At 41.4% G+C, this 14,270-nt stretch overlaps 1 protein-coding gene across 4 annotated transcripts in view; it reads left to right on the plus strand.

Moving 5' to 3' along the window:
• CRAMP1 (cramped chromatin regulator homolog 1) overlaps nt 1-14,270 on the plus strand; it is a 52,223-nt gene that overhangs the window by 33,132 nt on the left and 4,821 nt on the right. For all 4 annotated transcript variants that reach the window (XM_056334999.1, XM_056334998.1, XM_056334995.1 and 1 more), the window contains exons 11-20: nt 835-1,012; nt 4,555-4,736; nt 5,403-5,477; nt 6,727-6,808; nt 7,556-7,660; nt 8,691-8,869; nt 9,442-9,522; nt 10,781-11,015; nt 11,303-11,467; nt 12,110-12,255. In XM_056334999.1, coding sequence (XP_056190974.1) covers nt 835-1,012; nt 4,555-4,736; nt 5,403-5,477; nt 6,727-6,808; nt 7,556-7,660; nt 8,691-8,869; nt 9,442-9,522; nt 10,781-11,015; nt 11,303-11,467; nt 12,110-12,255 — 1,428 coding nt within the window. The remainder of the gene's footprint in view (nt 1-834; nt 1,013-4,554; nt 4,737-5,402; nt 5,478-6,726; nt 6,809-7,555; nt 7,661-8,690; nt 8,870-9,441; nt 9,523-10,780; nt 11,016-11,302; nt 11,468-12,109; nt 12,256-14,270) is intronic.

Below are 14,270 nucleotides of genomic sequence, written 5' to 3' on the forward strand. Positions count from 1 at the left end.
AGCTCTTTCAGATACGTACCGTATCGTACATTCCAGTAAAAAGAAGTAACGTAACCTTTTATTTGTCAGATAACACTTTATACTTGCTGTGTTTCAGAAGAAGTGATACTGATCTTGCATCGATTAATGTTGTGGGACCGATGGATATTAAAGAGGCAGGGTTGATATTTACTGCCTAATTGAAAGAGCTGCAGACTTTTGAAAGTTTTGTCTCCTGAATCCTTTGTGTTTCATCAAATAATGACAGAAACCATAGTATTTTTGCCATGGTGTACTTCAACAGAGGAAGGATTGATTGTTCAGATCCCTGCTATTTTCTCAAGATAATATGTAGCAAAGCTGAAATGGGCAACTGTGCTGTGGTTAATACCTTTAAATCAAGATGAAGAGCATAAACCAAACAGTAGCAAAGTGCATTGCAGTCAAGTGTGGTGGTACTTTCGTGCCTTTGGTTGCACACAGATTCCTTAAAAAGGATGCATTTTCTAGAACAATGTTTAAACAACTTAATGAAGTAACTGGATAGGCCTGAAAAATTAGGAAAGCACCTTTTTTCCTTTATTTTTTTTTTTTTTTTTCCTTTTTACCCTGGGGTGGTCCAGCACACTGTGTGAAGCTTGTTGAGTGTTAACTTGATTGTAACATAAATTAATGGTATTGAACCAATGACATTTAACAGTGCTGAATGCACAGGAAGGGGATTTCAGCTGCCCACCACACACAGAGAAATATTTAAAGATATTGTAGTGTGTCACAATTTTTTCTTTTAAGTAGAATGAGTTTAATGGTATCGTAACAGTGCACGGTATTTATTTAATGTGTATGCATTTTCAGACACCCGAGATGAGCTCTGTTGCCACATCACCTATAAAGCCTGCTCAAGAGGAGCAGTCACTGACTCCTCCGGGAAAGGTGATTGCCATCAGCACCAGGAGTCCGGGTTGTGCCCGAAATCAATCTGCTCTTCGCAACAAGACAACTTTTTCTCCTGGTGCTGCTTCCAGCTCCTCAGGTGAGTATTCATAGAAATCCCTCTCAAGAGATCAGAGCGTTAGTACTTCATAGGGTGAGGAGTACATCCCAGTAATATAACACTGGGAGAATGAGTGTTCTTACTCTTAGGAACTTAACTGTTTAAGAGCATTGGTATGTGTTAATTTGCTTTAGGGTTGCCAGTACTTTGAATCCTGAAAAACAATACATGTCAGTAATACAGTTTACAGTCCAGAAGACCTCCCATGAGTCACTCGTACAGAAGGTGCTGGCATTTGCCAGGAGCTGTGTTGTGGTTTAAGCCCAGCTGGTAGCTAAGCCCCTCCACCCCAGCTGCTCGCTCACTTCCCCCTTGGTGGGATGGGGGAGAGAATCAGAAGAGTAAAAGCGAGAAAACTCATGCGTTGCGATAAAGACCCTTTAATAAGTAAAGCGAAAGCCGTGCATGCAAGCAAAGTGAAACAAGGAATTAATCCACTACTTCCCATTGGCAGAGCTTACAGATCAGGACAGTAAATATATGGTGTAAAGTTTGTTGGTAAAATAATTACTGAAAATTTTCTGTGCCATTCTGCCATTATAAAATACAGAATGATTGTGAATTACCTTTGCTTTTAATAGCAGGGTCAGCTGCTGTAACTTGTGAGCCCTAGCCATGCACACCAATAATTTTAGTTCTTCAGTCCAGCTGCATTTGCCAGCAAATGTTTTATGACTTTAAAAAAGTCTGTGAAGGTGTCAGGGTTACTGGGAACAATTGCGATTCTTGCACTGTCCTTTTCACACCAATGCTGTAAGGAGCAATGGACCATGAGCAATTTAACTGATGCTGTAAGACAGGCTTGGTGTTCTGTGTGATTTTCATTTTCAAATGACATTATATCAATTTCACCTTTCTCTTCAATTTCACCTTTCTCTAAAGCTTCATTGCTCTTACTTGCAGACAAGGACGTACTCAAATATCTAGTAAATCCTCAACAATTTTAAAGATCAAACAGATTATCTCACTGAAATGTGAGAATTTCACAGGCTTGAGGGACGTATCTTTTTAAATCAGACTTGGAAGTAAAATCAGTTTGCTACATTCATTTTTATGAGATTGTACTTTGTGCTTCCCAAATGCCTTGAAAATCCCTTCTAAAGCGTTTTAATCTAGGGTAAGGATCATCCACTGAGGACACCAGACAGAAAGAGCAAGAAGATAACAATACTTTGTATCTCATCCCCTAGAAGCAGACATCTATTCTTTTTACATAAAGCTTCATGGATTCAAAAACAAATATAATTGTCCAAATTAGTCTTCAATTCGCATCGCTGAATTACAAGTAGGGTTGTGCAGCAGTACAGTTTAATATGTTATAATGAAGCACAGAGTCTTCAGTGTAATGTCAGGAAGTGAAAAATGCAGACTACGTATTCCTGCTTTTCTACAGTACCAAAGATGGCCAAGTTGGCTTCAACTGAGCTGTTTGGCTTGAACAGAGGAGCAGCAAAAGTGTGTTCAGTACGATGTTTACTAGTTCATTAGTTTAGCTTCTCAGCAGTTCTGCCTGGGGTGATGCACTCAGCCTAGACCTCAGGTAATGGCATTCTAGCCTGTCACATGGGTAGCCGAGCAAGTTGTTATCTTTACCCTAAATTGTGTTGTTTTGGTAAACAAGCTGAATCCCTTTTGTCAGCCCTGGTAGAGGTGTTCTCAATCTAAAATAGCATTGGTTGTGGTCTGGATTGCAACCTTTAGTATATAGTAATTATCAAGCTTCTTTGTATCCTCACATACAGGGCTGTGAAGTGGTTGCAGTAATTTGTCTGTCAGAAAGCAAACTGCTAGGTTACTTTTGGTGGTGAGCCTTTTTGGTGCATTCCTTCATTGGCTTTGGTCTTGAGTCCATCTAGGTCCTAGCTACTTTTTGGGTTTTGTGTTTTGGGTTTTTTTTTTTAATTAAAGATAAATTGATTTGGCCTTCTTTGTAGAAAACAAAGATTGGAAGATAGTCTGTGTCCACTCCAGAAGTACTGAAAGTGTTGACAAACTGACAGCTCCACAAAAGCCACACAGCTAGTTGGAGAGACAGAAAAGGGGATAAAAAGAATCATGCAAAGAGATTTAGAAAAAGTGAAGCAACAGCTGTGATGCAATATCACCTATAGTGCTTAAAATATCATTACATAATTACAGTTGCATCCCTTTATTGCTGTTTTAAATACAATATTGTATGTGTTATCTCTTCAACAATTCTTTCTAACTCCTGGTCAGGCAGGAGGCACAAATTTATATGCTGTTCTGCATGTAATTGATTTTTAGATATATTGGCACACTGTGATTTTAACTAAACTTTGGAAGAACAGCAGAGTCTAGAGCAGCAGGGTGGAGCTGGCAATTTCATCTTTTAAATAGGAGGATAAATTTCATCTTTTAAATAGGAGGATAAAAGTTTGATGTTCTTCAGAAGACTTCTTGAGTACTGTGGCATATACCCATCTTTGCATTAGTGTGGCCCAAACATGTGCTGTATAGTATTCCTGCCCAGGAAGGTAGCAGGCATGACTAAGAATTGTTGCCCACTTTGCTTCTTCCCGCTCCGGCTGAGTCAGGTGCCTGCTGCCTCCCAGCTGAGATCTCCAGCCCAGCAGCAGAGGCTGGAGTACCATGACAAGTATGGGTGCAATGTAAGTGTGAAAATAGCTGTTACTGTTTATTGTAATGAAACCCAGCGTTACATGTGCAGCGAGAACTTCTGTGGAATACAGGCAGGTAACGCATCTTGGTTATTGCAGAACAACATACGAACAGTACTGGTTTTCATCCTGCCTGGATGCCTGCTGAGTGGGCACAGCGCTGTGAAATCCTACGATATTTTTTAAAGTTAAATGTAAATGGAGAAGTTTTACTCAGACCAGATGCCATTATTTCAATGGGCCAAATGTATTTCTAAGACAACCCATCTTTCGGACGATATTTTGGTAAACTGATCCCATCTCTTTCACTTCTCTATCACCAGAATCACTTTATTGGGGTTACACTTTGAATTACCATGAGGAAGAGGTGGTAAGTGGGGAGTGTAAAAGAAAAAAAAACCACCAACAACAAAAAAACCCCAAACAACACACAACCAAAAAAACCCACAAACATTGTAGGATAACTCTGTGTTCTCTTCCCCTACAGAAGGGATGGTGGATGTATAGTTTGTTTAGTGGGAAGGGCCCTCAAGTATTTCTACACGCTAAGTAGATAACACAGTCTGCAGGGCTTAAAACTGAGCGCTTAAATTCTAGTTTCTTCAGTAGTGAAAAAATGCATTTAACCCCCTTCTTCCAAGGATTTCAGAGCAAGTGAATGTTTGTGGTATCCTTGTGAAGTAGGTAAATGCTGTCAATCTGCAGGTGGGAAAACTGAAGTATCAAGAGTTTCATGATTTGAGTTCACAAACAGATGGTGGCAGAGCCAGAATTCATAAGTCCCAGCTCTCTGTATGATCCTTCAATTACTAAATAGTTACCTTTTCCACCCCCCCCTCCCCCACCCCGCACTTCATTTAAATATCTGTTAAAATCCTCTAGGTTTGAGAAACCTCCCTAGACCTCTCTTGGTGGCTGGTCCTTCAAGTTCTGGAAGCGCTGATGCTGATGGTGGACTCTTTGCAGTTCCTACAACTCTGCCACCCAACAGCCGCCACGGGAAACTGTTCTTGCCTAGCAAAGAAGCAGAACTGACCTTCCGGCAGCACTTAGACACAATCAGTGTAAGTGAGGTGACTGAATGAAAAAGGTAGCATATTGTACCTGAGCCAGCTTCCAGTAGGCATTACCGGATTTTCTGGTGGTTCAGAGCATGGGCTTCCCTGTGAAGCAGTGCTTCTAGTGATGCTCAAGCATAAACATTACATTATATTAGCTGAAATTAGTCCGATTTTGACTATATAACTATGCTTTGAAGTGACATCACCTCTTCAGGCCTGAATCTGAATGCCATCACACAGCCTGATGAAACTGGGTCACTCTCTTTAAGTTACTCCAGCAAACATATTTGCCAGATATAGCAAAACTGATATCCTTCTTATCATGCAGCTAACTTCAATACAGCCTCATTTCTGTATTTAATTCAAATACTGGTTTTATTTTTATATCTACAGTCTCAGTAACAACTTCATAGCAAGCTACAGTAGTTAAGTAGTGAAATGGCTTTTTTTGGAGAAAGCTTTATCTCCATAAAACAAGAAGAAAAAAAACCACATTCCTGGTGTAAAGTTTTCCTAATCTAGCAGAAAGAATGTTCTACGCTCTGAAACAAAACACAGTCTTTTAATAAATAGTTACAACTTTATTGAAATACAGAGTTTGGGGGGTATAATTTATTCTGTGTCTGCATGCTTAGGATATTTTCTAATGCATTTTCTGTCCTTGTTCAGATGCAATCGGACTTCTTCTTGCCAAAGCCTAGGAAGTTACGGAACAGGCACTTGCGGAAGCCATTAGTAGTACAGGTCAGAACAATCTTCAAAGTGTGAAATGCCTGGTTTGCTTCCCAAATATGTATCAGTAAGGCTATAATGATTTCCATTTAACTGAAATAAAAATCTGAACTTCCTTCATACATCTGCTGGAAAAGTGAAGCTGAACAAAGGAAGTAACAAGCATTTTGGTCTATATTGTAACCAGCCATGTTGTATTTCCTATATGTGAAATGTCAACAACAGTGTCCAGTGCATGAGGTAGTTTGGAAAAATTATAAAAGTCCCTCCTCTGAAAGCGGGTTGTGCTGTTTGGGTCTGCTGGTATTGATGCACAAGCATCAGTGGTGTCCTGGTCTGTCAGCGTTAGAGCTGTCAGTGCTATTGCAACAAGATTTCCCTTTAGATAATTTTTCCCTGCTTCCTACTTACTAATGGCTGCTAAGCTGGGGTGGGTATAAACCTCTGTAGTGAAATAAAACAGAATACTATTTGAAAGAACAATGATTTCTGGAAAAAAATAGGACTTGCTAAGAAATGTATGAGAGAGGTATAGCCTGTTGTCATGGAACTTTGATGGTGGGGGGGGCATTAACCTCCTTCAGACTACTCTGACAGCCCACCAAAAAGGCACATGCCACTGTGAAACAACAGGCGGGTGGAGAACTTACAAGAAATCTAAAACCAAAAAAAGGGAAACTTGTTTGGGGAAAACAAAGTTACCAAGTCTCAGTATATCCTTTTGTCTGTTCTGCTCTGTATGAGAGTGGGAGACGTAGAAATTACATACGTACTATATTTTAGTACTGAGATATTCTGGTCGATGCAATTCCATTTGTTTTAAGAACCCCCAAGTACGCAGAGCTGCCTCATTAATTCACACGTGTTCAATTGTAATGGAAGATCAGTTTGCGCACAGACTAGATCCCATCCTTACGACCACTGCTGTATTTCTGTGGGGGATTTGAAAACCACCGCAAGTATAATCAGAAAGGAATATAGTTCTAAGGAATATAGTTCTAATCAGCATTTCTGAGAATTGTCCATGTGGAAATTTTCTCTTATAGTAGTTCACAGAGGAAACACGATTCCTGTCGGTAGCTTCTTTCTCAAGATTATGCAGACCTTAATTGCTCTATCTGTTGCATTATAGTCATGCCATGTAAATACTCTGCCTATTCTGGAAGCCATCATGGATTTTTGTGCCTTAGAAGATGAGTTTTACCCTCTGTTCTGTGTTTAAATAGTTTTGGTTTATTGTTGTTTTTTTTTTCTTACATAGAGAACGCTGCTCCCCAGGCCTTCTGGAAATCCGTCCCAGCATGTCTGTTCCTTTTCTATCTTATCCAACTCATCCATTACAGGTGAGTCTGCATATCTTCTATCACTTTTATGCTGCCATGAGATGGACTGGAAGGTGTCCCTTAAAACTGTATAAAGATGTAATTTCTAAAAAGGAGAAAGTATGCTTTCAGAACCAGAGAGTTATGTACCAGCTGCTTGAGTCACTTCCTACAGGATGATGGGATTGTTCTCCTGGATCATTGTTAAGCAAGTCATGATTGTGATAGAAATTTTTTTATTCCATTTCCCGTACTGAAAGCAGGGAAGAGTAAGGAGTTCTTTACAAGGAGACAAAATTTTGGAATACATTACTTAGATAAGAATATTTTGTCTGTAGGTTATAATCATTTGTCTAGATCTCATAGTGGACTTTTCCTAGTACCTGGAATACCGTCTGAATTTCATATAGTGTAATCAATATACTGCCCAGTTGTCCTTGTTCTGCTGATACATCTTAAGTACAGTGGTAGTATAGGTGATCCCCCCCATCTCAGCTTAAATCTCAAAATCAACAGGAGACCGTAGAGATTACCTTCATTGAAAATAATGAAAGCAGCTTGAATAACACAGCAGCGCTTGCTGTTGCTTTTTGTGGTAAGGCACTGGTTAGCTTGCATTACTGTTTCAAGTCCATTTCTTCATCTCCACTGCTTGCATTCCCAGAGCTTGCTACTGCTTGGAATTTGTTTGCTTCTATTGGAACTGTTCGCTCTGCTTTAAAGATGTTAATTTCATTTGCTTGAGATATATTTAACCCTTCACCCTAGGGAGAGGTTCATTTCGGCCTATCCAGTCCTCACTGACTAAAGCTGCTGTTTCTCGTCCAATTGTGCCCAAAGTTCTTCCAACACAGGCTACCAATCATCTGTCTAGTAAGTCATTTCTTAAACAGAATGAGAGTCATGGTCTGTTGTGATCTGTATATTCTTGTATTGTTGGTTTCTGTTTCCTAGGTAAAATTGTTAGTGCCTTTGGAGGTTAAAACACCTGTGTTAATGATGTCTGACTTTCTGTGGCTTTGTGTGACTGCAGAAAGGGAGCAGTCAGTGGTGGCACAGTCTGACCTAGGTTCCTTTGCTGTGTCTGACCTGCAGGCAAAGCAAGGGGTTAGAATTTGTAACTAAAGCTGAGCATTTTTATGATGTTTTGTTGTAAGACCACTTTGAAAAGGGGTTGTGCCATAGTTGAAAGAAACTTATGAACAGCTTATCTACTGACATGAGATTATGAATTCTACAAGAAAAAAACATGCTGGTGTGCCCCAAGCAAATACAGTAGTGCAGCAAAAGAATGAGTCCTGTAATTAGAATGATTAGGGAGGTGAGATCAGTGATTGCCTCTGGTTTAGTCAGAGGGTTCTCTGTGATGGGAAGACATTCAGATGGTTTTAAATGCTTTTTAAAAGATCTGGGTGAGGCTGACACTGCAACAACATAAGGTGGTTTTTTTTTTAATCTTGAGTCTAAATGGCTGTTAGAAGCAAGGTAATAGGATAAGGCTATATTGTGTTTAGAGCACTTCTAATAAACCACAGGAAATGTCTAGAAATTGCATAACCAAATACTTAATAATTTGCAGGGCAAAAAAAGAAATGGAAGGAGAGGGCAGGTAGAAAGAACTGGGATGTTTCTCTAAACTGTTTCTATATACTTGGTAACATGTTGGAACAAGGCAGAAAACCTGAACATTTTAGCTGAAAGGAATGTTATCAGTTGTTCCTCTTCACAAAGTGTATAGCTGATCAGATAATTACCATTTTTGCTTTTTGCATGTGTTAAGTTTTGACTTTCGGCAGTTTTTAAAAAATCATCTTTTAGATAAGTCACAACGAAGTAATTGCCTGAAGAAAAGGCTTGTAATGTATTTTTTGCTGCTTTTTTCCTTTCCCCCCCTCCACAAAAGGTGCTATTGACTTGGCAGCTAAAAGTGCTGGTATTATCCCTGGTAGCCCTATGCCTGTTCTGGATGCAGATGGTTTGTCAGGTGTGTCTCCATTGTCACCGGACGGAGTGACCACAGTGGTAACAGCGCAGGAGTCAACAGCAGCACATCAGAACGGAGGCTCCATCACTACTGTAGAGGTCAGAGTCTCTTGAGCATACTTTTTAAAGTAGTTAAGTGTCTTACCATTTCATTGTAAAAAAACCTGTATTATTAATGGCTCTTTGATGAGCCTTCTTCTGGAGCTAGCTGTAAGACACTTGTATCGTGGCAAACTCAATCTATCTTGTATATTGTGTATTTTAGGGTTGAGGGGTCAAATCATGATCACTCTGAACAGATTTCCATCCTGTAGAACAGCTTTCAGCTGTAAGACTCTTGAAGTTGGCCGTGCCGAAATCTGGGCTTGAAAAGAAACAGTAGCATTTCAATAGACGGTAATTCAGGAGGGAATCTGGGGCAAACCAGGGACTGTTAGGGATGTATTTGGAATGGGAAGTGTGATTTCTCTTCGCAATTTCTTTCATTGAGACCCAGATACGTGTCAATCCATGTCATTTTCTCAGGGAGTTGATGGACAATTTTGAAATGCATGGTATGTAAAAAGAGCATGCGTAAACAGTGATAGGCACTCGTCTCTTGCCTCCCCAGCTACATTTGCAGCATCTCATGTAAACATTTGTCACTCACATAATTTCTGTTGTGCTTGTAGGGCTCAGGCCCTGGATGTCGGGTTCCGTTCATCAGCCTACCGACACGGCACGAGCAGGAGGCAGTTCCTGATGGTTTCCAGGTAGAGTATGTCTTGAAAGAACAGTTCTGTGAAATGTGTTGAAAACACCACTGGTATTACTAGTTAAAACCCCTTGTTCCCAGGTAACTGTACACCACTGGTACTGTTTTGTGGAAATTGAAATCTCTGGCATCTGAAGAAATTTAAAGAAAGAAATTTATGAAAGCTGTTTAAATTCATGTGAGTGCCGTACTCTTAAAAAAAGTAAAAGTGAAGCTGGCAGTCTTTGACCTCTGAAGGACAAACAGGTTTTACATATTTCTTGATACAATGGAGGAGTTTACAATTGCTGTTGTAAAATTTTACCGTGTAAAAGAAAAGGGAAAAAAAAAAAGTTTTTGTAGTTGGCAGTCCTGCTGCTTCTGTGTTGCTGAAGCAGGAATATTAAGACTAAAAGCGTGATTGTAATGCTAGCATGCTCTTCAGAGAATCACTTTTCTTTATGCTGCATCCAATAAGACATAGATGCTTGAAAAGTAGCTGTGGCAGCACCCAAGTTGTAAGAGTGGTGTCACCCTGTTCCCAGCTTCCTTTTCCAATAGAATCCAGGGCACTGTGTTAGATACTTACATACTTAAGAATACAGGCTTTTCCATTTTTCAGTGGAAGCACGTTCTACCCTTCCTGCAACAGGTACATGTGAAAAAGTCAAATTAATTTGATTGGAGTGCATAAAGGAGAAGAAGTATTTTTGTTTTGTCTTGTTGGTGTTTTTATTTATTATTTTTTTTACAGTGCACATGTTAGGACATCAATCTACTAGGCATTTATTTGTGGTAATGGGGTCCTAGGTTCTGGTTTTTGCTCTTAGGAGAGCTTTGTAAATCAGAAGACGAATCACAAACAGCTGTACGATGAGGTACTAATAACGAGACTCCTTAAAGAAAGATTGATTGAGAACTATCTTGTAGGTTCATCAAAATCATGCTAATTATATTATTATGCTTGTTTCTGTTATGTAGACTGTATTAAATATTCTTTGGAATGTTACAAACCCATATTTTTTTCAGATGATTTGGTAGAATATGGGCTGAAGCGTATTTGTTTATGCTTACAGATATTTTTGGTTAAAATAATACAAATCTATTCTATAAATAATAGATTCCTAAAATTTTAGGAATATTATCTGCTGGATTATTAGTCTTCCCAGCCACCCCCAGTCTGATTTCAGTCTGATGCTTAGGAGCTAGTTGCTTTTCAGATAGATTTCCAAGTCCTTCAGAAATCTATGAACAATTAACTCTGTTTCTTGTAACAGGGCACATCAGTCCTTTCTCTGTCAGAACTGTCCAAGACACCCCTCCAAAATGGTCTTTCCACCCCTCCACTTCCTTCATCAGAGGCTTCCAGTACCCGGCTCTCTCCTCCCAATGTTTCTGCTCTCTTGGATATTTCTCTGCCTGGACCACCTGAAGATGTGCTTTCTCAAGGAGAACCTGCCACTCAGATCAGTGACTCTATCATTGAAATAGCTATCAGCTCTGGTCAATACAGTAAGTCTGAGCTTAGATAAAGTCTTCTTATTAACTTTAAAAAAAAAAAGTCTGTCATCTTATATTGCAGCAGAAACTTTTCCAGGATGCAGTTCTTGGTTATTTTCTTTAATAGCGGTTGGAAATAAAATTGTGCTTAGCCTTTATTTTCTAGCATATATAGGTGGGGCTTTTTGTTGTTGCAGTTGTTGACGGGGGTGTTGTCTGCTTTCTAAATATAAATTGGTGCACTGTCCTGTAACTTTTCTGTATTGACTGAATCAGTGATTCCTGACATTGCCTTACAGGTGAAGGTGTTTCCCTCTCTCCTGCAAAACTGAATGGCAGTGACAGCTCCAAAAGTCTTCCGTCCCCATCCAGTAGTCCTCAACAGAACTGGATTGCGTCTCCCAGCCATGATCCCCAGTGGTACCCCAATGACTCCACAGACTCGTCTCTCAGCAGCTTGTTTTGTAAGTGTCAGAACTGCAACAAAAAAGCTCTTTTCTGTACAACAAAACCAACAAAACCCCCCAACACTGTGGAAGTGAATCCTTTGGAAAATCATAAACCCAGTAGGACGTTTATAGATTTCTTCCCTTACTACTTGCTTTCGTTTCAGCGGTGTTGCCTTGAATACATCTTCCTTCTCTGTACAAGTCTGTTCCTGAAAAGATCTTGTTGCTAGATTGAGGCCCATACCTTGGGACAAATAATTCCTTGGCAGTTCTTTGCAGTCTGTTTGGAGCCTGTCTCATCAGTTAGGTTGAGACATTTTGGTTGTCCTGCCAGAATGAAAAGATGCCCTTGGCTCTGCTTTTGGAAAAATAGTCTTCATTCTGTGCTTCGTGAGTGTAATCTCAAAGACATGAGATCACTGGATTTGTTTGGGGTTTGGTTGGTATTTTTTTTAATTAATGTTTAATGGGGCCAGTGTAATGAATCTGTGTACTCTTAGCATTGTGCCAACGGTGTTCATCCTGGTAACACATAATTTTTGAGAGATAGAAGAAATAGGAAATGGACGGCAGATATCTATTTCCTTGTCCTTCTCTTTATTCTCCCAATTGCAAATATTCAGTGCTGTGACTTACTGATGTGCCTGTTCTTTATAGCAAGTTTCATCTCGCCCGAGAAGGGACGAAAAATGTTGCCAACTCCTGCTGGGACTGCCAGTGGCACCTCCTTACTGGGACCCAGCCTTCTGGATGGAAATTCACGGGACTCTTTTGTATCACGGTCTCTGGCAGATGTAGCAGAGGTATGTCATCAAATCACATTCAGCTGTCTGCTTCTTTTTTAGTGCAGCGTTACTGGATATTGTCCATCATACCTTCCTGAGATACTTAAGGCAAAGGTGCTTTGACATCTGCACTGTAGCTTAGTAAAACAGGGTTACAGTCTTAAGAGGAAGATGTAAAATGACTTGAGGGTATATGACACCAGATCTGGTGAGTCTGGCTGGAGGCCTGTAGCTAGCGGCGTTCCCCAGGGGTCAGTACTGGGTCCAGTCTCGTTTACCTTATTCATCAATGACCTGGATGAAGGGACTGAGTGTACCCTCAGCAAGTCTGCAGATGATTGATACAAAGCTGGGAGGAGTGGCTGATTCACCAGTAGGCTGCGCTGCCATTCAGCAAGACCTGGACAGACAGGCTGGAAAGTTGGGCGGAGAGGAACGTAAATGAAGTTCAATAAAGGCAAGTTTAAGGTCCTGCACCTGCAGAGGAACAACCCCATGCACCAGAGCAGGCTAGGGGTTGACTTCTCTGTGGAGAAGGCCCTGGAAGTCCTGATGGACAGCAAGTTGCCCGTGGGCCAGCAGCATGTCCTTGTGACCGAGAAGGCCAATGGGATCCTGGGGTGCATGAGGAGGAGCGTGGCCAGCAGGTGGAGGGAGGTGATCCTCCCCTTCTACTCTGCCCTGCTGAGGCTGCATCTGGAGTGCTGTGACCAGTGCTGGGCTCCCCAGCTCAAGAGAGACAGGGAGCTGCTGGAGAGGGTCCAGCAAAGGGCTGTGAAGGTCATTAGGGGACTGGAGCATCTGCCTTATGAGGAAAGGCTGAGAGAGGGGGTCCGTGTTCAGCCTGGAGAAGAGAAGACCAAGAAGGGATCTTTGAATGTCTACAAATGCCTTAAGGGCGAGTGCCAAGAGGACAGGCCCCCAGGTTCTTTTCAGTGGTGCCCAGCAACAGGACAAAGGGGCAACGGGCACAAGCTGCAGCACGGGCAGTTCCATCTGAGTATGAGGAAGAATTTCTTTGCTTTGAGGCTGTCACGGTGCTGGCACAGGCTGCCCAGAGAGGCTGTGGAGTCTCCTTCTGTGGAGACATTCAAAACCTGCCTGGGTGCGACTCTGTGCAGCCTGCTCTAGGAGACCCTGCTTTAGCAGGGGGTTGGACTAGATGATCTCCAGAGGTCGCTTCCCACCCTGACCAGTCTGTTATTCTGTGGTGCAAGAAGCTGTTGTGAGCACCAGGTTCTTTTTCTGGGGGAGGTCATGTTTACCCTGTTGGACATAACCTTGTTTTGACAGAGTTGTAATACTTCTGTTTTGTGTCCTGCTTTTTAGAGCAGGAATTGAAAATAGTGAAGATGAGGGAAGGGTTAATACCGGTGCAGTACAGTTGGAGGACTGGTAGAAAAAATAAATAGGTCTAGAAGGAAGAAGCAGGAGGTGGCTAATACAAAGTTACCTGAGAGAATGGCAGAAGGTCCTGTGCTGCTGAATTACTTTCTCAGGTGGTAGAATTATTCTTTTGTTTTGAAACCTTTTTAAGGGGTAGAGTGAAGACCAGCAGTTATTAAGGCTTGAGGTGTGCTTGAGGACCAAGCTCCCTTTCAGAAGGACGGAGATGGACTGGAGCTGCAGGAACGTTATGGAATTCAGCAAGGACAAATGCAAAGCCCTACTCCCAGGAAGGAATAACCCCGACAGCAATATAGGCTGGAGACTGTTTAGGAGACAGCTCTGCTGGGAAGTACCTGGGCATCTTGATACACAGCAAGCTCAGCATGAGCCAGGATGTTCTGTGGCAGCTAAGACCACCAACAGTGTCATGGACTGTTTTAACAGGACCATAGCCAGTAGATGGAACGAAGTTATGGTTATCCCACTCTGTTCAACAGCTGTAAGACCATGTCTAGAAAGTCGTGACTAGTTTTGAGCACCCGGTACAGGAAAGACAGAGGAACTGGAGCAAGTTCAGCAGAGAGCCACCAAGATGATTAGGGGGCTGAAGCACCTGTTTGTGTGGTACTGGGCTTGTTCAGCCT

This window comes from Falco biarmicus, chromosome 4, assembly GCF_023638135.1.
Source record: "Falco biarmicus isolate bFalBia1 chromosome 4, bFalBia1.pri, whole genome shotgun sequence".
NCBI lineage: Eukaryota > Metazoa > Chordata > Aves > Falconiformes > Falconidae > Falco > Falco biarmicus.